The sequence below is a fragment of the Anser cygnoides genome, chromosome 30 (genome assembly GCF_040182565.1).
Source record: "Anser cygnoides isolate HZ-2024a breed goose chromosome 30, Taihu_goose_T2T_genome, whole genome shotgun sequence".
Taxonomy (NCBI): Eukaryota; Metazoa; Chordata; class Aves; order Anseriformes; family Anatidae; genus Anser; species Anser cygnoides.
The window spans coordinates 3,924,067-3,947,053 of NC_089902.1; the positions used below are offsets into that span (position 1 = coordinate 3,924,067).

General features: G+C 53.1%; 2 protein-coding genes across 2 annotated transcripts; both read left to right on the forward strand.

The window, feature by feature from the left end:
* The first annotated feature begins 1,683 nt into the window (after window positions 1–1,683).
* LOC136787739 (olfactory receptor 14J1-like) lies at window positions 1,684–2,619 on the forward strand. The gene has a single exon (XM_066985057.1). It carries the CDS (start codon window positions 1,684–1,686, stop codon window positions 2,617–2,619), a length of 936 nt encoding a protein of 311 aa, XP_066841158.1.
* Window positions 2,620–9,446: 6,827 nt separating this feature from the next.
* On the forward strand, window positions 9,447–10,361 carry LOC136787702 (olfactory receptor 14J1-like). The gene has a single exon (XM_066985016.1). The coding sequence runs from the start codon at window positions 9,447–9,449 to the stop codon at window positions 10,359–10,361; it is 915 nt and encodes a 304-aa protein (XP_066841117.1).
* The last annotated feature ends 12,626 nt before the right edge of the window (window positions 10,362–22,987 follow it).

Genomic DNA, 22,987 nt, shown 5'->3' on the forward strand with positions numbered 1-22,987 from the left:
GAGGCCTAGGAGGAGACAGCTTATCGGTAAAGCACCAGGGCCTCATTGCCTCCTCGCCCCCACCCACGAACCAGGCAGGGCTCGTACCCTTCTCCTGCACTTGGCCATGCACATCCCCATCTCCTCCTGCCCCACGAAGAGCCCTGAGCAAGGTGTGACAGGAACAGGTCTCTCTTCCAGGGTTCCAGGGGTCAAGGCCTGACCCTTGTGCTTGATGAAATTCATCCAGTTTGCAAAAGTGACATCAGGGTCACCTTCACATTGCCTTTGTCTCCTTGTCCTCACTGCCTCCAATGCTCTGCTCTAACGAGCTCCAAGGGAGGCTGTGTCAGTGCTGGCCCTCAGGGGGACACTGCAGGAAACTTGCCTCTGACTTGGACTTGTTGAGAGATGTCTTCAATTGTCTCTCAGTGCCTGAGGTTCGTGGGCTCCTCAGCAAAGCCCCCCGAGGGGGGATTCCAATGCCTTGGGCTGAGCATCTGGTGCTGAGCTGGGCTGGGCTCGTGGGACAGAGAGAGCTCGTGGCAAGAGGGCCGTGGTGCAGAGAGACAGCTCTGCCCAGGAGCAGCTCCTGTGCACAGCGCAGCAGGGCTGGGGGCTCTGACCGCAGCTGGCACGGGGAGAGGAGAGAAGGAGAGAGGGCTTGGAGGCAGTTGGCAGTGGGAGGATGCTGAGAGCTGCCTGCAGGAGAAATCTGCACAGCCCTTGACAAGGTACGTCTCTGGCAGCAGGGCCATGCAGCTGCACGTCCTGGAAGGGTCTCCTGCTGGGTCTTGTTCCTGGGAGGGCAGTGGGCAATGCAGTAGGCTTTGGGAGTCCTGCTGGATGGCACTGCGAGGTGAGGAAGTCTGGCAGAAGCCCCTTGGGGTGTCATAACCCAGCTGCCCCTGGTCAGCCAAGATTGGAGTGGTCAATCCTCCTCCAGATACTGCAGGGGATGCAGATGGGATATTGGAACAGGCTGGCTTGCAGATATTCATGTCTGTCTGTGGGGTGTTCTTCTGGTCTGCAGGCTTCTCTCCAGAAGGATGCAGCTCTCTCGTGGCATCCTTGTGTTATCCAGGTGCCCCAAGGAGAAGACACCTCCGTGCTAAGGCCATGTCCGTGCTGCTGGATGGCTGTCTCTGGGCAGCTGGAGTGAGGCCTCTGCAGCCCTGGTGAAGAGGGAAAAGCTGAGATCCTGCTCATGCAAGACCAGGTGAGGATCCTGTCCAGCTGCACTTGGTCTGGGGCTTCTCTGCTCTCAGCTTTCGGTAGTTTCTTCTCCTGGGAACACCAAATAGATGGTTCTTCCTAAACATTACAGGCGTAGCTACCAGAAAATGAAGCAAATAAATGTCCCTTGTTCTACACAATCGTTGGGTACTTTCCTTGAAGCAACACTGCAAATCTTCTGGTCTGACCAGTGGACTGAACTTGAGTTTCCCCCATGTTCCTGGTTCCCTCCTGCTGCACAGCAGGAAGGACTACTCTGGAGCCCACAGCAGCCCCTGCTCCCAGGGCCACTCTCAGCCAGCACCAGCTGCAACTGAAGCAGGAGAGCTGCAAAAAGGTTCTCCTGTGAAGAGAGAGGCTTGGGCTGGGGGTGCTCTAAGGCTTGCAGTAGGTTTTCCTCAGAGAAGTCTGTTTTAACTTTTTTCTGCCTTATCCTCTTCAACAGACAGTTGTGTTTAATGTTAGCAAATGCCCAACATCAGCTGTGTGAGTGAGTTCCTCCTGCTGGCATTCGCAGACACACGGGAGCTGCAGCTCCTGCACTTCGGGCTCTTCCTGGGCATCTACCTGGCTGCCCTCCTGGGCAACGGCCTCATCCTCACCGCCGTAGCCTGCGACCACCACCTCCACACCCCCATGTACTTCTTCCTCCTCAACCTCGCCCTCCTCGACCTGGGCTGCATCTCCACCACTCTCCCCAAAGCCATGGCCAATGCCCTCTGGGACACCAGGGCCATCTCCTATCAAGGGTGTGCTGCACAGGTCTTTTTCTTTGCCTTTTTGATTGGAGCAGAATTTTATGTTCTCACAGTCATGTCCTACGACCGCTATGTTGCCATCTGCAAGCCCCTGCACTACGGAAGCCTCGTGGGCAGCAGAGCTTGTGCCCAGATGGCAGCAGCTGCATGGGGCAGTGGCTTTCTCAATGCTGTCCTGCACACGGCCACTACATTTTCCGTGCCCCTCTGCCAAGGCAATGCTGTGGACCAGTTCTTCTGTGAAATCCCCCAGATCCTCAAGCTCTCCTGCTCAGGTTCAGACTACCTAAAGGAAGTTAGACTTCTGGTTGTTAGTGCATGTTTAGCATTCAGCTGTTTTGTTTTCATTGTGGTGTCCTATGTGCAGATCCTCAGAGCCGTGCTGAGGATGCCCTCTGAGCAGGGCCGGCACAAAGCCCTTTCCACGTGCCTCCCTCACCTGGCCGTGGTCTCCCTCTTTCTCAGCACTGCCCTGTTTGCCTACCTGAAGCCCCCCTCCATCTCCTCCCCATCCTTGGGCCTGCTGGTGGCAGTTTTATATGTGGTAGTACCTCCAGCAGTGAACCCCCTCATCTACAGCATGAGGAACCAGGAGCTGAAAGCCACACTGAAGAAACTGATTCTAGTTGTATTATTTACTTACTAAGGAACTGTCTATCTCTCCTTTCTAGTTTAACTCAAGTTAATCTCAGGCAAGTTGTGACCCTTAGGTGTAGCATTTGTCCTGGTTTCAGTTAGGACAGAGTTAATTTTCCTCCTAGTAGCTGGTAGGGTGCTCTGTTTTGGATTAGGATGAGAAGAGCGCTGATAACATGCTGATGTTTTAATTGTTGCAGAGCAGTGCTTACACCAAGCCAAGGACTTTTCAGCTTCTCGCTCTGTCCTGCCAGCGAGCAGGCTCGGGGTGCAGCAGGCGCTGGGAGGGGACAGACCCAGGACAGCTGACCCCAACTGGCCAAAGCGGTATTCCATATCATCTGACGTCATGCTGAACAATTTATATGGGGGTACTGGCCACGATAGGGTGGCCGGCTGCTTGGGGATAGGCTGGGCATCGGTCAGCGGATGGTGAGCAATTGCATTGTGCATCACTTGTTTGTACACATTATTATTATTACTATTATTATTATTATTAATATGCATAGTCGGCACAAAGCCTTTTCCACGTGCCTCCCTCACCTGGCCGTGGTCTCCCTCTTTGTCAGCACTGCCATGTTTGCCTACCTAAAGCCCCCCTCCATCTCTTCCCCAACCCCGGACTTGGTGGTGGCAGTTCTGTACTCGGTGGTGCCTCCAGCACTGAACCCCCTCATCTACAGCATGAGGAACAAGGACCTCAAGGAGGCCATGAAGAAACTCTTTGGATACATGCTTTTTTTGAACCATTAATGTTCACTTGAGTTCCAGGTTTATTTCAGAAACTGGAAAATATTTTTTATTATTTGTCTTTATGAATATTTTCTCCAAGTTGTGGTTTTCATTTAAATAAAGTTATTCTTGACATTCTGCCTGTTATTTTTTCTAACTTACTTTGACCCAATAGTCTCATGTAAAACTGGGCTTCACATGTAGATAAATACAGTAAAGAAGCCAGGAGAAATTCATTGTTATCAGCTGCCGTCTCTTCCCATCTCCTGTGCAGCTGGGGGAGCAGCCCCAGCACACAGGAGGGGCTCAGGGCCCAGAGCCCAGCTGCCACAGGGAGGAGCAGCCCCGCTGGCCCTCGCGGCTGCCCCTCACTGCCCGCTGGGCTCTGCCTCTCTGCTGCCTTCGGGTCGGGGCTGCTGCTTCCCTGGAGCCATGGCCATGGCCAGCAGCAGGGTGTGGCCTTTCCACTGCTGCTCTCTTTTTGGTTCCTCATTGTTTTCTTGTGCTCTTGTATCTGTGTTAGTCTTGAGGTCTCATGTACCTTGGTGACAGTCCTGTTCTCTCTGCAGTGACATCCCTGTGGCTGCAGGCAGCAGCAGGCACTGTGCAGCCCTGGCTCACAGCTGGCCTCCCTGCTAGCACCACAGTAACACGAGAGGCTGCTCAGGGCAAACCCAGAAGCCTGGGCACCTCTTCCAAATGTGCTATCAGGAATAGAGCCAAGGGGTTGCTCCCTGCTCTTCTGTTTTCTGGGCTTCTTCATGGAGCGAAGGACACAGGCTGAAAGTCCCAGGGTGGTCTGTGAAGGAACAAAGTGATGGACCAAGAGCTCAGTTTGTGGTGGCACTTCCCCAAGCAGACAACAACTGGTCTTGGACTTATCAGCACGGGACCGTGCCTCCCGCAGTGGGTCTGATGGCCGATGCCAGCCTGGAGAGGAATCTGGAGCTGCCAGGAGATGTCAGGGGATCTCCAGGGACAAGGAGCTCAGTGGGTTGTGAATAGAAAACTTCGTAAAATGAGTGACCATCCAAAGAACAGTCTGGTAAAGGAAAAGTCAAATCTGAGGGGACCATGTGCTAAGGGGGATGCACAGAGCTCCTCCAGTGAGATGCCACTACTGCAGGGGAAGAGGGGAAGGTTGGAGAGCCACGTGGGACCTGCGGGCAAGAGTAGTGTGTGCAAAGCATTTGGGGATATTTGCAGGGGCAGCGTGAGCCTGGGAGACAGCAGTGAATGAAGCCCGCAGAGCGTGAGCCTGTCCCATGTGGACTGACCAGAGCTCAAGTGCTCAGTCTGCTGTGAGCAGGCAGAGGAGAGCTCTGCAGCCCCAGGGCACGCAGCAGCCCCAGCAAAGGAGTCTGGTGAGCGATTCCTTGCAGCCCTGGGGCAACAGCAGTGACCCCATGAGCTGGGTCTGCCTCCCAGCCTGCCCAGCACGGCCCTGCAGAGTGCCCCCGTGCCCCGGGCACCACAGCCCCCTCGCTCTGCAGAGCAGCACCGCCAGCTGGGGCTGGGGCTGGGGCTGGGAGGGCGCTTCCCCTGAGTGTCTTCTAGGCCAGCTTCAGGCACATGGCTTCTGGATGTGACGTGTTCTTTGCTGTGTGCAAGAAGCTGAGAGACCGCCAACAGGCACGGGACTGAAACATTGCCTGCAAGGTCCCTCCTGCCCTAGCACCTCCCAGGACTGGTGCGGAACTGGCTCCCATGCATCAGAGGGTCTGGGAGCCCAGCAGCAGTGCCACGGGCTTGAAGGGTCACAACCAGATAACTTCTACCTGGGCAGATTCTGGGCCAAAAAGGGGGTGTTTTGTAGGTGTGGTATTATGAGGTAAGTGCTGCCTCAGAAATTCCTAATCTGTTCCTAAGTCAATGTCTCTAAAGTGGATTGTGAGTTGAGCTCTTTCTGAAGCAGCTGACAGGTCATCCCTTGGCTCCTGGCTGGGATCTGTGCCTTTAGGCTCACATCTGCTGGTCTCCATGATAGGCCAGCAGATGCATCTGCTTTGCACACAGTTTGAGATCCTCTCTTCCTAAGTACCTGGTAGGCCCCATAGAGGAAGAGGTCTTGAATAGGTATTGACATGTTAGAGGTATTCACTTTTGCCTGAACTCATCCTTCAGGGCTGCTTTTGTGGTGGTGCAGAGCTGCTGGGCACATTGTGCAGGGTGCTCCTACAGCCTTTGTGTGCTTCTCCGTGCTGGCTTGGGAGCTGCTTCTTTCTCAGGAGCAGAGTAGCCAACAGAGGTGAGACAGATACTCTGAGTTCATGAAAGCCATCAGAAAGCTGCCCCTGAGAAGATGACTGATATGGGGAAGTCAGGACAAGGCTGACCAGAAGAGATGTAAGATCTGGGGGAGGGAAGAAGAACTTGGGCAGCAGAAGCTAATGATTTCGGAGAGGTAAGAATGCTCAGGTAATGTTGATCCCACCATAAAGCTGACTTAAAGCAGTCATGTGAGGCCCTTACCTTATTTTAACCTGTAACATTAATACCTAAATCTAAATGCCACTCCACACCCTGACAGGAATCCACTGCTCTAAGTTTTGACCACAATATCCCTTGAGCCAAAATTAGTCCATAACACCTTTCCCTTATCTTTACTCTCCTGCGCACCCTGATCCATGCCATTAACAAAAGTATTAAAATGCTCTAATAAACTCTAGTATTCTTCCAGACCTAAACAAAACGCTAAACAAATGAGCTTGCACATACCCTAACCACAGATCTGACACCCCAAGCACAACACCAAACCCTCCCACTAATCATTTGCTTAAGCTCTCACCCAGAAAGGTTCGCAGTAGTCCCTAATGCCGTACATGAACAACTAACATCCAAACCCTGTCCTCCTGTGCATTAATCTCCCCACCTTCAACCCCTCTCCTAACATTTAACTTTAGGTTCTTTTTCCCTTGGGGCAAGGCAGGAACCGTGAGGATGTCGTGCAGTCACATGGCATTCAGAGATGGATGTGAGGGGCCATGGATCTGATCAGCTTGTGGGCCACAAGGAGGAGATAGGTGGGAATGCTCTGATGAGCTCAGCTCTGCCTCAGGATCTCCTGCCCCAGCAGGAGGAATGGGACTGGGGCAGTGACTGGGAGGTCACTTCTGTCTCTGCAGCTGATAGGGCAGCAGCAGGAACGTGTCACGCAAAGGGACTGTGAGGTCCCTTGTGTCTGGAGGTGGCAGGTCACCCTTGGCTTCTCCCTGGGATGTGCACTTTGGGGCTGACATCTGCCAGTGGCCCTGCTAGGCCAGCAGAAGGCCCCTGCTTGGCATGCTGCCTGTGGGATCCCCTCTGCCTCCATCCCCAGGAGGACCCAGACAGAAAGAAGGCCCGCAGAGGGGTTGTCCTGTCCCTTCTGCTTGAGTCCAGCACTGGACAGCAGGAGGCCCAAGGCTTGGCTGTGTCTAGCCAAGAAGCTGCAAGGCCAGCAGCAGGCCCAGGCCTTGGAAGATGCTGCTGAGGTGACTTCTGTCTGCTTGGCTGACAGGCTGCAAGGAGCCTGATGGGTTGGGATGCCTGCTTCAGGAGTGGTTTCCACCCTGATGGAGCTTTCCTTGGTAGGAGAAAAGAGCAGGAGACAAAAACTTCCACAAAGTGCACCTTGGAAAGGTGGCACTGGCCATGAGGAGGAAGAAATGTCCAGGGGAACAACTGGTCTTCCTGCTACAGACTGGGGAAAAGAAGACATTAAGTGCCTCAGCCTTTACCTCATCTCTTGTCAAAAGGTTTCCCCCCACATCCATTAAAAGATTATGATTCTCCTTAATCCTCTTTTATTAAGGTATTTATATAAACATTTTTTATTTTCTTTGACAGTAGTAGAAAGATTGAGCTCCAGCAGGGCTTTGGCCCTTCTAATTTTGACCTGCACAGCCCCATAAGATTCAGGACACAGCTCCAGACAAACTGACAGCATGCATGAGAAGGAAGCACAGAGGAGGTGGAACCTGGCAGCCTTCCATCCCCTGCCCTTCTGTGACTCTGTGCTGCGATTCCATTCAGCTGGTTACTCCTGTGTTATCCAAACCTTCCTGCAGCTCCTCATGCCGCTGTCTTGTCAGAGAAAGCACAATCACACGAAGGTTGAACTGTCTGCCTGCAGATGTTAACAGCTGACAGAATGCAGCATCCATGTGGGAGAACCTTGAGAAACTGCAGGATGTTGCCTACGGAAACATCGTGGCATTTACAAGGAGAAGAGCCCAGTCCTGCACCAGAAGAACAATAACCCCACACATCAGGGCAGACTGGGACCCTGCTGAGTGAGCAGTGCCCAGGAGGAGGAGGGCCTGGGCACCACGAGGGATGCCATACGAGCAGTGGTGCTGCTCCCCAGGAACCAGGCCAGCTTCCTACAGAGCTGCCTTACGAGGAGCATGGCCACGAAAAAATCTGAGTTATCAGACTCAGCTCAGATCCTGTGAGATACCACATGGACAAGGGTCTGCAGCCAGCAAGAAAACAGGTACAGGTCTGGAAGTCCCTAGGACAGCCTGTTGTGGAGAGCAGCAAGGGCTGTGACAAGGCTGAGAGTCCCAACAGGACCCAGGGCTTTGTGTCCATGGCTCTGGCTGTTGTCTCTGCCACTGAGGCCTAGGAGGAGACAGCTTATCGGTAAAGCACCAGGGCCTCATTGCCTCCTCGCCCCCACCCACGAACCAGGCAGGGCTCGTACCCTTCTCCTGCACTTGCCCATGCACATCCCCATCTCCTCCTTCCCCACGAAGAGCCCTGAGCAAGGTGTGACAGGAACAGGTCTCTCTTCCAGGGTTCCAGGGGTCAAGGCCTGAACCTTGTGCTTGGTGAAACTCATCCAGTTTGCAAAAGTGACATCAGGGTCACCTTCACACTGCCTTTGTCTCCTTGTCCTCACTGCCTCCAATGCTCTGCTCTAACGAGCTCCAAGGGAGGCTGTGTCAGTGCTGGCCCTCAGGGGGACACTGCAGGAAACTTGCCTCTGACTTGGACTTGTTGAGAGATGTCTTCAATTGTCTCTCAGTGCCTGAGGTTCGTGGGCTCCTCAGCAAAGCCCCCCGAGGGGTGACTCCAATGCCTTGGGCTGGGCGTCTGGTGCTGAGCTGGGCCGGGCTCCTGGGACAGAGAGAGCTCGTGGCAAGAGGGCCCTGGTGCAGAGAGACAGCTGTGCCCAGGAGCAGCTCCTGTGCACAGCGCAGCAGGGCTGGAGGCTCTGACCGCAGGCACCCAGGCAGAAAGGGATTCCAGGCAGCCTGGAGGGGGTGGGCAGAGGAGAGCTCAGTGCAGGAGAAACCTTCACAGCCCTGCCCATGGTAAGTCTCTGGCTGCAGGACAGTGCAGGGGAGGTTCCTGGAAGGGGCTCCTGGGTACGGGACATCTCTGCCTGGCCAGGAGGTGCCAGGACGTCTCTCGTGGCTTGTGCGGTGCAGAGGAGAAATTGCTGCAGGGCAGCCTTTTGCAGAGGAAGGGGAGGGCAGGGGCTGCCTGGAAAAAGAAGGCACTTTCTGCAGTCTCTGCGTGTTTTTCCTGCTCTGATTCTGGGGCAGGCTCTGTGTTGAGTGGTTGGATTTGCACAGGTGACTGAGCTTCCACTGCATTGAACTGAGACCTAAGCAGGTTAGTGACGAACCTCAGAATATCCCCTCCCTTAGAGGGGATATTCTCCCTTATCCCATACTTAGAGACTGCACCAGGGTTTTTCTGTGCTGTTCTTTAGTACCTGCAGACAAGGAGGTGTAATTTTTTAGCACAGCCTCTGAGTGCAGCTATCCCACACCTGAGTGCTGCAAGCAGCCAGCAGCTGCGCACTAGGGGATGGACAGAGCAGCCCTCCTGGACGTGACCTCTGGCTGAGGTGTGCCGCCACAGCAACAACATTTACCACTGCAGTGGAGCAGAGGTGGCGCGTTGGGGGCTGATGGGCTGAGGTGGTTGCTAAGTACGGGATACTCAGGAAGCACAAAGCAGGGCTACAACCAGGGAGAGACACAAAGGTAACCCTGAAAGAAAAAAATTGTGAAGACTTTAATGAGAAAAGAAAAGAGTATTCCTCAGGGAAAATTACCCTAACAGTCTGTATTTTTTCTTCTTTGCAGTGGCTTTGATGAAGGGCAGGAAATGCCCAACAGCAGCTCTGTAAGCGAGTTCCTCCTGCTGGCATTCGCAGACACGCGCGAGCTGCAGCTCCTGCACTTCGGGCTCTTCCTGGGCATCTACCTGGCTGCCCTCCTGGGCAACGGCCTCATCCTCACCGCCGTAGCCTGCGACCACCGCCTCCACACTCCCATGTACTTCTTCCTCCTCAACCTCGCCCTCCTCGACCTGGGCTGCATCTCCACCACTCTCCCCAAAGCCATGGCCAATGCCCTCTGGGACACCAGGGCCATCTCCTACCAAGGATGTGCTGCTCAAGTTCTCTTTTTTGTCTTCTTCTTTGGTTCAGAGTATTCCCTTCTCTCAGTCATGTCCTACGACCGCTATGTTGCCATCTGCAAGCCCCTGCACTACGGGAGCCTCGTGGGCAGCAGAGCTTGTGCCCAGATGGCAGCAGCTGCCTGGGGCAGTGGCTTTCTCAATGCTGTCCTGCACACAGCTAATACATTTTCCCTGCCCCTCTGCCAAGGTAATGAGCTTGATCAGTTCTTCTGTGAGCTTCCTCAAATCGTCAAGCTCTCCTGCTCAAAGGCATTCCTCAGGGAGGTTGGGCTTATTGTATTTTGTGCCTGTTTATCATTTGCTTGTTTTGTTTTCATTGTGCTGTCCTATGTGCAGATCTTCAGGGCGGTGCTGAGGATGCCCTCTGAGCAGGGCCGGCACAAAGCCTTTTCCACGTGCCTCCCTCACCTGGCCGTGGTCTCCCTGTTTATCAGCACTGCCATGTTTACCTACCTGAAGCCCCCCTCCATCTCCTCGCCATCCCTGGACCTGGTGGTGGCAGTTCTGTACATGGTGGTACCTCCAGCAGTGAACCCCCTCATCTACAGCATGAGGAACCTGGAGCTGAAAGATGCTTTGAGGAAACTGATGCCTTGATGTTCTTCAAAATCAAGATATTGCCCTTCGTCTTCAGCCCTTCATCTTCTAATCTAACACATTACTGGCACAAGGGTTATTCTATTGGTATTGTGGTCATTTTTAATACTCTTCCGGGCAGGGCAGCAACTCGGGGCTGTGTAGAAAGTGGGTTGCATGGGGAAGGGTTGCCACAGTGTCTGTCCAGGCCAGCGCAGACGTGCTCACCTGGCAAATGCTCCTTGGGAGATGGGATGTCATGGGAGAAGAGCAGGTCCCCCTGTGTGTGCAGGAGAAAAATGGGAAGAGAAACCCTTTGCTGGTGGTGCCATCGCATGCATGTGGAGAGATGAACATGAGTGAGCACCAAGGCCATGAGCTATTCCTACAAGCCTCTTGAAGGCCAGTGGGGCAGATAGTGCCACAAGTCCAAGTAACATCCCCTGGGAAGCCACCTGAGTGCAGCTCTGGGATGTGCCTCCTTGAACCGAGGTCCCTGTGCCCACTCCTCATGCCTTGGGGCATCTCAGAGGAGGGCAGAGCAGGGTGAAGCACCGCAGGGCTGAGGTGCCTCCCAGCCTCTATCAGTGGCTGCAGGAGCCAGAGGGACACTGCAAGTGCTGCAGTGCACTGCCTGTGGGTGTGCAAGGCAGGGGCTCATGTCTCTCAACAGCCCCGTGTGTGTGAGGAGCACAGGAGGCCAACTCAGATGTGGAGACCTCACAGAGCCCTGACACTGCCCTGTGTGACTCCAGAAACTATCCCTGGTGTCCTTGTGAGATTCCTGTAACCCCCGCTTGCACAGGTTCAGTGCAGATGCTCCTGTCTGCCATGTCACAATACCCCGCCTTTCTGGACTGGGCTGTCAAAGGTTTGGATCAGAGATTTCTGGGGACTTGGAAAAGGCAGGCATCAAACCCATCTTCAGGAAGGGAAACAAAAAGGATTGGCAGAAGTGCAATTGTCAACTCTACTCCTGGTAACACGATGGGGAAAGTCCTGCCACAGCCATCTTCAGGCACTTGGAGGAAAACCAAGAGATTGCTGAAGCAGTAGGGGAGGGGAAAGAAGGGAACATGGTGAACCTAGACATTAGCAAGGCCTTTGCCATGGTCTCCTGGGGTCTCCCTCTAGCCAGACTGGTGATAATTGGACTGAAGAAAGAGATGATGATGTGGGGGGGAGGGTGCCTGGACATAAGTGGTACAAAGTCCTCCTGCCAGCCAGACACCAGCAGCATCCCTCAGTGATGGGGCACGTGGGTCAACACCGTTTAACATCTTTGTTATCTCCCTTTATGATGGTATGGAGTGCATTTTTCAGCTCAGTTGTGGATGATGCCAAGCTAGGAGGAGTCCTTGGCAACTTCACCTTGTGCAGAGCACACTATGTGGGCCGCTGCAGGGAAAGTTAACTCCATCCCAGACAGACCCAGTACAAGCAGACACCTGGTTGGCATGCTGACTGTGAGATCCCCTCTGCCTACATACCCAGTAGGACCCTTAGAGGAAGAAGGCCTGGCTATAGGTTGTCATGTTCCTTCTTGGGGGTAAGGAACTGGACAGGCTCGAGAGGTTGCTTGTGGAAACCTCATGAGACCCCACCTGCTCTCATGAGACGCCACCTGGAGTACTGCGTTCAGCTCTGGGGCTCCCAATGTAAGAATGACATGAAGCTATTAGAGTGAGTCCAGATAAGGACCACAAGGATGATCAAGGGGCTGGAGCACCACTCCTGTTGAAATAGGCTGAGGGAGTTGGGGTTTTTCAGCCTGGAGAAGACAAGGTCTCTGAGGAGACCTTATAGCATCCATCCAGTACTTAAAGGGGGCCAACAGAAAAGCTGGGGAGAGACTTTTTCTCACAGTGTGCAGTGATAGGACAAGGGGAATGGTTTTAAGCTTAGAGAGGGTAGATTTAGACTAGATAGTCAGATGAAATTCTTGACTTGGAGGTGAGGCACTGGCACTGGTGTTGTGAGTCCAGAGGTTTGGATCAGCCCATGCCCTTGTGTTTGAAGGAACAGCTGGCGAGAGTGGAGAGGCATCAGTGAAATCCTGGCAATACCAGAGTGAGAGCCAGGTGGGGAAGAGAAGTGGCTGTCTGCAGCCTTCAGAGAGGTGTGGGACAGCACAGGAAAGCCTGCAGAGGAGAAGGCAGAGGGCTCTGACAGGAATGGAAGGCCGCAGCAGCACTGACATCTTTGTCTCCGCAGCCATGGCTTATGAGGAGACGTGTTATACTCATGGCACTGGGACCTTGTATTCTCCTTTCAACCATGTGAAAACACTGGGAGGTGTCATACCATTGTCCTTCACATGATCTTATGGGCATCGTCCCCTACCCCACAGACCCCAGGAAGAGCCCTGAGTGAGACATGGGGGTGCAGGATCTCTCCTCCAGTGGTTGGGGTCAGGCCTTGGCCCTTCTGCTTCACCAAAACAAAACGAGACTTTTCTCAGCACAGTGCCTTTGACTATCTGTACTCATGGCTTCCAATTGTCTGCCCTAACAATTCCCGTGGGAGGCTTTCATAGTAACAGACTAGAATAGCCAACAGAGTGTATAGTGTACTCTAATACTACAGGATAGAGTAACCAACAGAGGTGAGACAGGTACTCTGAGATCATGAAAGCCATCAGAAAGCTGATCCCAGTTAGATGGGGAGGTTAGGAGTAGCGTGGCCAGGAGAGATGTGAGATTTAGGAGAGGGAAGAGGAAGGGAAGAGGAGCTCGGAAGCTTACTTTCTAGAGGTTAGAGGGTTCATGTAATGTTGATGCTGCTGTAACACTGGCTTAAAACAGTCTTCTGTGTCCCTTACACTATTTTCAACAGTAACAAAAATCCCTCAACATAAACATTAGACCACCACCCTGACAGGAATCCACTACTCTAATGCAGAACTCAAAGTATCACTTAAAGGAAAACCCAGCCCATGGCCCCTTTCCCTTAACTTTCCTTTCTTGCTCACCCTAATCACTGCCCTTAACACTAACATTAAAATGCTCTATTTAAACCCAGACCTTTTGAGAAACCTAAGCAAAACCCTTAACCATAGTGCATGCCCATACCCTAACCAGAGATCTGACTCCACAAGCAGAAATCCAAAAACGCCCACTAAAACTTTGCTTAATCTCTAAGCCACAAAGTGAAAAACAGGTACCGAGGGGGCTAGAGAGAGGTCAGCTCTGCCTCAGGATCTCCTGCCCCAGCAGGAGGAATGTGACTGGGGCAGTGACTGGGAGGTCACTTCTGTCTCTGCAGCTGATAGGGCAGCAGCAGGAACGTGTCACGCAAAGGGACTGTGAGGTCCCTTGTGTCTGGAGGTGGCAGGTCACCCTTGGCTTCTCCCTGGGATCGGCACTTTGGGGCTGACATCTGCCAGTGGCCCTGCTAGGCTAGCAGAAGGCCCCTGCTTGGCATGCTGCCTGTGGGATCCCCTCTGCCTCCATCCCCAGGAGGACCCAGACAGAAAGAAGGCCCGCACAGGGGTTGTCCTGTCCCTTCTGCTTGAGGCCAGGACTGGACAGCAGGAGGCACAAGGCTTGGCTGTGTCTAGCCAAGAAGCTGCAAGGCCAGCAGCAGGCCCAGGCCTTGGAAGATGCTGCTGAGGTGACTTCTGTGTGCTTGGCTGACAGGCCGCAAGGAGCCTGGTGGGTTGGGATGCCTGCTTCAGGAGTGGTTTCCACCCTGATGGAGCTTTCTTTGGTAGTAGGAAAGAGCAGGAGAGAAAAAGTGCCACAGAATTCACTTTGGAATGTTGGCACTCACCATGAGGAGGAGGAAGAGTCCACGGGAACAACTGGTCTTGCTGCTAGAGACTGAGGCAAAGAAGACATTAAGTGCCTCAGCCTTTACCTGTTCTCTTGTCACCAGGTTTACCCCCACGTCCATTAAAGGATGATGAGTCTTCTTAATCCTCCTTTATTAAAGTGTTTATATAAACGGTTTTTATTGTCTTTGACAGTAATAGACAGATTGAGCTCTACCAGCGCTTTGGCCCTTCTAACTTTGACCTGCACAGTCCCATAACATTCAGGACACAGCTCCAGACAAACTGACAGCATGCATGAGAAGGAAGCACAGAGGAGGTGGAACCTGGCAGCCTTCCATCCCCTGCCCTTCTGTGACTCTGTGCTGCGATTCCATTCAGCTGGTTACTCCTGTGTTATCCAAACCTTCCTGCAGCTCCTCATGCCGCTGTCTTGTCAGAGAAAGCACAATCACACAAAGGTTGAACTGTCTGCCTGCAGATGTTAACAGCTGACAGAATGCAGCATCCATGTGGGAGAACCTTGAGAAACTGCAGGATGTTGCCTACGGAAACATCATGGCATTTCCAAGGAGAAGAGCCCAGTCCTGCACCAGAAGAACAATAACCCCACACATCAGGGCAGACTGGGACCCTGCTGAGTGAGCAGTGTCCAGTTGGAAGAGGGCCTGGGCACCACGAGGGATGCCATACGAGCAGTGGTGCTGCTCCCCAGGAACCAGGCCAGCTTCCTACAGAGCTGCCTTACGAGGAGCATGGCCACGAAAAAATCTGAGTTATCAGACTCAGCTCAGATCCTGTGAGATACCACATGGACAAGGGTCTGCAGCCAGCAAGAAAACAGGTACAGGTCTGGAAGTCCCTAGGACAGCCTGTTGTGGAGAGCAGCAAGGGCTGTGACAAGGCTGAGAGTCCCAACAGGACCCAGGGCTTTGTGTCCATGGCTCTGGCTGTTGTCTCTGCCACTGAGGCCTAGGAGGAGACAGCTTATCGGTAAAGCACCAGGGCCTCATTGCCTCCTCGCCCCCACCCACGAACCAGGCAGGGCTCGTACCATTCTCCTGCACTTGGCCATGCACATCCCCATCTCCTCCTGCCCCACGAAGAGCCCTGAGCAAGGTGTGACAGGAACAGGTCTCTCTTCCAGGGTTCCAGGGGTCAAGGCCTGACCCTTGTGCTTGGTGAAACTCATCCAGTTTGCAAAAGTGACATCAGGGTCACCTTCACACTGCCTTTGTCTCCTTGTCCTCACTGCCTCCAATGCTCTGCTCTAACGAGCTCCGAGGGAGGCTGTGTCAGTGCTGGCCCTCAGGGGGACACTGCAGGAAACTTGCCTCTGACTTGGACTTGTTGAGAGATGTCTTCAATTGTCTCTCAGTGCCTGAGGTTCGTGGGCTCCTCACCAAAGCCCCCTGAGGGGGGATTCCAATGCCTTGGGCTGGGCGTCTGGTGCTGAGCTGGGCCGGGCTCGTGGGACAGAGAGAGCTCGTGGCAAGAGGGCCGTGGTGCAGAGAGACAGCTGTGCCCAGGAGCAGCTCCTGTGCACAGCGCAGCAGGGCTGGGGGCTCTGACCGCAGGTGGCACGGGGACAGGAGAGAAGGAGAGAGGGCTTGGATGCAGTGAGGAGCGCAGCAACAGAGGGCATCGTGTGGCAGGACAGATCTGCAGGCTCTTGGCACCGTGAGTCTGTGGCAACAGGAACATGCAGGTGGGGTTGTCAGGGGGGTCTTCTACAGCTGGCACATCCGATGGCTGATAGCAGCTGTTACGATGGGTCTCTCTGTTCCTCCAGCGAGGAGTAGAAGATGCTGTAGAGAATGGCATTTATGGTTGGATGTTTCAAGAGAAAGACCAAGGCAGTTGATACCTGAAAGTCAAGATTTTGTCTGTAGCCTGTGCTTGAAGAATCCTGCAGTGTAGGGGAGGCAGGTTTCATGGTAATGGACTGTCAGGATTGTACAGTAGTCTGAGACTCCTAGAGCATGGCAGTGAGGGACCAATATGTCATCAATGAAATTCATAAAGTCCCTTCCCACACCTCAGCCCACAAACTGCAACGACTTCATCATTGTGGTCCTCTCAGGCTTTGTCCTAGGTGATCTTAGGGAGCTGCAAACACTCCGATGCCCAGTGCCCTGCCTTTGGGAGTGTCTGCAGGCTTGAGGTGAGCACAGATCATTTGCAATGAGCAGGAGCTGCCTCCTCTGCAGGCAGAGCTGCAGCACAGGAGGGTGTGCTGAGTGTCCGTCTGTCCCTCCCTGGCCTTGCCTCCCCTGGCAGCAGCACGCTGCCATTCCTCCTGGCTTCTCCACCTGGCCGTGCTGCTGCTGCTCTTGTTCCCAGGCTGCCTGGGGTGGGGGTTTCACCTGCCCATGGAGTGAGCCCTCGGGGTGCTTGGGGGAAGGGCAGTACGGGGACAGGGTGAGGGGTCTGGAGATGGGCACTGGGAGCCTGGATTCCTCTGCTCTCAGCAGCGTCCAGGTTTTTTTCAGGTGCACTTCTGAGTGCAACTCTCCTGTAGATCAAAGAAATGCCCACAGAGGGCAGCTGATAGCAGGACTGATGGACTTAGGGTCTTAACAGTCTAAAGGACTCTGGGCTGTACAGTGCCTTTGTCTCTGAGTATCCAGAGGGTCTTACTTGGAGTGCAGGAGAGATGCCTGGACTTCTGACTTAAAAGCAGCCTTCACGTGTCTTGGGGCAGCTAGAATAAAAAATACAACAACAACAAAAAAATCCCAACAGCACTCCTGAGCAGTTGGTTTGAATGTTAGCCAAACTGGGGCAAAAGTCTTTGGTATTAGGAGTAAAGTAAAGCTGAGATGACACCAAATTCCTCTTTATGTCTGGCTGTAGGACAGGACTGACTCTTCCATTGCCCACAACAAAGTCTCCTGCTCCCAGGGACACCCTAAGGCAGGACCAAGTAGAACTCAGGAAAGGGACCTGCCATATGCCTGCCTGGATGTGGAGAATCATTTGGGGAGGTTTAAATGAGAAACGGTAGGAGTTTTCCTCTGCTAAGTCGGTTGTACATTATGAATGTCTTTCTATTCTTTGAGCAGAACCCGATGCCTCTAAACAGCAGATGTCCAACGGCAGCTCCATCACCGAGTTCTCCTGCTGGCATTCACAGACACACGGGAGCTGCAGCTCCTGCACTTCGGGCTCTTCCTGGGCATCTACCTGGCTGCCCTCCTGGGCAACGGCCTCATCCTCACCGCCGTAGCCTGCGACCACCGCCTCCACACCCCCATGGACTTCTTCCTCCTCAACCTCGCCCTCCTCGACCTGGGCTGCATCTCCACAACTCTGCCCAAAGCCATGGCCAATGCCCTCTGGGACACCAGGGCCATCTCCTATCAAGGATGTGCTGCACAGGTCTTTTTCTTTCTGTTGTTTATATCAGCAGAATATTTTACTCTTACTGTCATGTCCTACAACAGCTACGTTGCCATCTGCAAGCCCCTGCACTACGGGAGCCTCGTGGGCAGCAGAGCTTGTGCCCAGATGGCAGCAGCTGCCTGGGGCAGTGGCTTTCTCAATGCTGTCCTGCACATGGCCACTACATTTTCCCTGCCCCTCTGCCAATGGCAATGCTGTGGACCAGTTCTTCTGTGAGCTTCCTCAAATCCTCAAGCTCTCCTGCTCAGAGTCATTCCTCAGGGAGGTTGGGCTTATTGTAGTTAGTGTCTGTTTAGTATTTGGCTGTTTTGTCTTCATTGTGCTGTCCTATGTGCAGATCTTCAGGGCAGTGCTGAGGATGCCCTCTGAGCAGGGCCGGCACAAAGCCTTTTCCACGTGCCTCCCTCACCTGGCCGTGGTCTCCCTATTTGTCAGTACTGGCATATTTGCCTACCTGAAGCCCCCCTCCATCTCCTCCCCATCCCTGGACCTGGTTGTGGCAGTTCTGTACTCTGTGGTTCCTGCTGCCATGAATCCCCTCATCTACAGCATGAGAAACAAGGAGCTCAAGGATGCATTGAGGAAACTCTTTGGATACATGCTTCTTCATCAATAATAATGGGCGCAAGGTCCTAACAGGACACTTTATTTTTCTTTCTTTTTTTTTTTTTTTTTCTTTACTGAATAAGTGTTAGGACAGTCTTACTTTACTTTTATACTATTTTATGAACCTTGTGATTTTCATTCAGAAATGATCTATTTAATATCCTATGATCTATTTAATATCCTATGTGTTTAACATTCTATTTTATTTTTGAACCAACTATCTCATGTACTTATGGAAGTGGGCTTCCAGTTTAGATTAAGACAAAAAAGAATCTAGAAGAAATTAACTGGTCTCAGCTTCCATCCCTTCCCATCTTTTCTGGAGCTGGGGGAGCAGCCCCAGTACGCAGGAGGGGCTCAGGGCCCAGAGCCCAGCTGCCACAGGGAGGAGCAGCCCCGCTGGCCCTCGCGGCTGCCCCTCACTGCCCGCTGGGCTCTGCCTCTCTGCTGCCTTCGGGTCGGGGCTGCTGCTTCCCTGGAGCCATGGCCATGGCCAGCAGCAGGACGTGGCCTTTTCACTGCTGCTCTCTTCTGGCTTCCACATTGTGCTTCTTGTATTTGGATAAGCCCTGAGATCTCATGTATGTTGGTGACAGTCCTGTTACCTCTACGTTGGCATCTCTTCAATGTCTCTGCACGCCTCTTGCAAACCTGGTTTCAGGAATACACCCAAGGAGCTGCTTCCTAAACAGACCTCTTGCTTTTCTGAGCTTCACAATGGATCAGAACCCCAGAGTGATCAGTGAAGGACCAAGGGCTGGACCGGGAGCTGCCTTCTTGCTTGCCTATGGCCCAGCAAACAATAACTGGCCCTTGAATTATCTGCTTGGGACTGTCCCAGTGGTGCTGGGTCTGATGGCAAATGGCATCCTGGAGAGGAATCTGGAGGTGCTCTGTGCGTGGGCCAGGCCTCTTGTGCTGGCCTGGGGAGCGGGGCTGGCCCTGCGGGGCACAGGCACTCTGTGCTGGGGATGTCCCAGGCAGGAGAGCAGGGCTCCTGCAGCTTCACGGCCCTCCATCTCCTGAGCCGTGGCTGGCCCCAGCGCGGGGGCTGCTGGGGAGGCCCAGAGCCGCCTTTGTGCCAGCAGCTGCGGTGCCTTGCGAGGGGCTGGGGCTGTGCTGGCCGTGCCCAGAGCCCTGCAGCAGCCTGCGGTGGGCACTGGCCTGGGGCCAGCCCAGGCTGGGCTGCTGGGCTGGGGAGAGGTCCGGGAGGTGGGGAGAGGTGGGCAGGGGCTGGGCTGGGCTGGGCAGTGCCCGGCAGAGGGCAGCAGCAGCGTCAGGGAGCGGTGGCAGCATGCAGGGGAGGGCTCCCAGCAGGGCTTGGTGCTGCAGAGCCAGGGCTGGGGAAGGGAGCCCAGAGCTGCAGGGGCAGGGGACACGAGGCCGCTCGGGGCCCTTGCTGGCCTGGGCAGAGCAGGAAGGGGGCCCAGGGCATTCGTCCCCTCACCGCAGCCTGCCACGACCTGCACGGCGCTCACAGAGCGTCCAGGGCCAGGCTCTGCTCCATGGTGCGCAGGGAGAGGGCAAAGCCTCTCTGAAGAAGAGGCTGAAACTGAAAAGGTCCCTCTGCTGCCCCGTGGTGTGACAGGGCCAGGGTGGGACAGGTTACCTTTATTTGACGTAGTTCTTGTGTAATTTGCATTGGTGATGGCACAAAGAGAGAGTTCCTTCACCAGTCATGTACATCCTTCTTCATGTTAGGACACAACTCAACGTCCTTCAGTCTTCTTTATCTCACAGATGAACTGGATTAGGTCTCCTTGATTACTCTGAGGCACAGTGCAGTGCTTTTTGCCTTCTGACACTCCAGCACAATATGTGTGACTTTCCCTTACTCTGCGCATTGACCTGACGGGTCATTTCACATTTTTCACTTTCATATCCCTAGTTGGAAGGGGATGATTCCCTAGAGTGGGGCAAGCTGATGGGTTCTGCCTCAGCCATTTGAAGCATGCTATACTTGAGTTTTTCAGCCTGAGTTTGCTAAAGATGACCCAGGAAGGTAAATGGATGTTTAGGTGTCTAGTACGAATAATGGAAAGTATCTCAGGTTTCCAAGGCCATTTCAAATCTAGGTCAATCCCAGGAACCCACTGAAGAAGGGGTTTGTCTTTGAAGGGGTTTCCTGTTCTGGGCTGGGCTGCAGTTACAGGGACAAAGACCACTGCTGGCAGTGGAGGTACCCTGGGAACTCCACCTGGCTCCACCTCATTTTCCCAACATGATCCGGTCTCCTGCAGGTCTTTTCTGACATCTGCTGGTTCAGGGAAGTGCCTCAAACACAACGGGGCCACAGGAGGTTTTCCATGGTTATGCTTATGGTCAGACAGCAAAGCTCTGCCTGAATACCCAGTAATTTTTTTAGTCCTTAACTAATAAAGCAACTACTCTTCAGCACAAATGATTCAACCCCTTCCATTAAATGTCTCACGTGAATGATAATTTCTATCATGATGAAATGTTAATTTTCAGGATGTGTATTCATTACAGGAGGAGAAATCCTGATGTTCACCTGTACTTGCATTGTCATCGCTTTCTCTATCATGGTGTGCTCCCTCATCTTCCAGGCTCAAAAGCCGTCTTCATTACAAAGACCCTGCTGAATGCCGCCTTTCCAGCTGCCTGTCTGGACCTATGCACTTCCCATGGTTCTCCTGCTTTGCCCTCCCCTTACTCTTTAATCATTCAGACCGCTCTCACCAACCCAGTTGCTGCTTTGAGTTTCAGTGAGTTCCACCTCGCCCATCTCTCAGCAGTCTGTCTAATGGTTTCCTTAGCAAGAAACTCATCATTTATCATTGAATTAGTAAGATATGGATTAATACTAACACTATGATTTTAAATTTCCTATTAATCAGTGTAAAATACATCAAGTACCATCATCCTTTTGGGAAGGTAAACGTCACTGGAGGCAACAAAAGGAAGAACTTGAACTTTGTTCGTTTCTATTTTTTTTTTAAATTGCAACATGATTTCCTGTGTTGTTTTTTTTGTTTGTTTGTCTGTTTGTTTTTAATAGAAAAAACCCTACTCTTCCTACCTAAGCAGGGCTTCGAAGGAGTAACCCTAGACCACTATCTATAGGAAAATGATGCTCCAAACTGAAATGCAACAAAATTCAGCCTTTAAAATGAGGAAAGATTTCTATTAGATGCTCTTTGAAATCTTCCTCCTTAACTACACCATGAAAGCTCTCCGATTAGCTCTACAAGTCTTGAAGACGTGAAGAAAATTATGGGAGAGATATGGCTGCTTAGGACGTTCTGCATTTTAATGAGTTCCATGGTGTATTTTGGTGCTCAGTCTACGAAGGAGAATGATGTAACCGCTTGAGAAGGTAAAGTCAGAAGGAAAAGTTGAAGTGACTTGGAGTATTAATGGGCCCCACTGAGGGCTGTTCCTAACAAAGCCTCCCCAGGGACTTGTTAGGGCAGATCATTGGAGGCCATGATTCCAGCCAGGCAAAGCGCTGTGCTGAGAAAAGTCTTGGTTGGTTTTGGTGAAGCAGAAGGGCCAAGGCCTGAGCCCAGCCACTGGGAGGGGAGATCCTGCACCCCCACGTCTGGCTCAGGGCTCTTCTTGGGGTCTGTATGATGTGGTGGGCAGTGTGATGCCACGAGAAGAACTTCATTAGGACACCTCCCCATCCCTGCACAGGGTATCAAGGAAGCAGTGAAGCCCCATTGCAATGACTCTATCTCGTCTCCTCAGACGCTCTAGCCAAAGGGACAAAAACGTCAGGGCTGTTGGGGCCTTCCATTCCTGCCAGCACCCTCTGCCTTCTCCTCTGCAGGCTTTCCTCTGCTGTCCCACACTTTGCCCTATTTCCTTGAAGTCTGCAGACACCCATCTCTGTCCACCGCCTTGCTCTCATCCTGGCATTTCCATCATCTCACCCATGTCTCTTCAACCCTCAGCTGTTCCTTGAAACACAAAGCTAGGGTCTAATCTTTTGGTGACCTCTGGCACCACAGCATTACTCTTTGAGGGACATTTCTTCCTCCTCGTGGCCAGTGACACCCTTCCAAGGTACACTTTGTGGCAGTTTCTCTCTCCTGCTCTTTCCTACTACCAAAGAAAACTCCATCAGGGTGGAAACCACTCCTGAAGCAGGCATCCCAACCCATCAGGCTCCTTGCGGCCTGTCAGCCAAGCAGACAGAAGTCACCTCAGCAGCATCTTCTAAGGCCTGGGCCTGCTGCTGGCCTTGCAGCTTCTTGGCTAGACACAGCCAAGCCTTGGGCCTCCTGCTGTCCAGTCCTGGCCTCAAGCAGAAGGGACAGGACAAGCCCTCTGCGGGCCTTCTTTCTGTCGTGGTCCTCCTGGGGATGGAGGCAGAGGGGATCCCACAGGCAGCATGCCAAGCAGGGGCCTTCTGCTGGCCTAGAAGGGCCACTGGCAGATGGCAGCCCCAAAGTGCACATCCCAGGGAGAAGCCAAGGCTGACCTGCCACCTCCAGACACAAGGGACCTCACAGTCCCTTTGCGTGACACGTTCCTGCTGCTGCCCTATCAGCTGCAGAGACAGAAGTGACCTCCCAGTCACTGCCCCAGTCACATTCCTCCTGCTGGGGCAGGAGATCCTGAGACAGAGCTGACCTCTCTCTAGCCCCCTCGGTACCTGTTTTTCACTTTCTGGGTTAGAGATTAAGGAAAGTTTTAGTGGGAGTGTTTGGTGTTCTGCTTGTGGTGTCAGGTCTGTGGTTAAGGTATGGACAAGCTCTGTGTTTTAGGGTTTTTTAGGTCTGCCAAGAAGTCTAAAGTTACATAGAAAATTTTAATTTTAGTGTTAAGGGAAAGGATTAACTGTGAACAAGAGAGTTAATGGATTCCTTTCAGAGTCCTTTCAGGATTCCTTTCAATG

Bases quoted from the DNA above. Each gene is read 5' to 3' on its own strand.
- LOC136787739 (XM_066985057.1), top strand. From the start codon at position 1,684: ATGCCCAACATCAGCTGTGTGAGTGAGTTCCTCCTGCTGGCATTCGCA.
- LOC136787702 (XM_066985016.1), top strand. From the start codon at position 9,447: ATGCCCAACAGCAGCTCTGTAAGCGAGTTCCTCCTGCTGGCATTCGCA.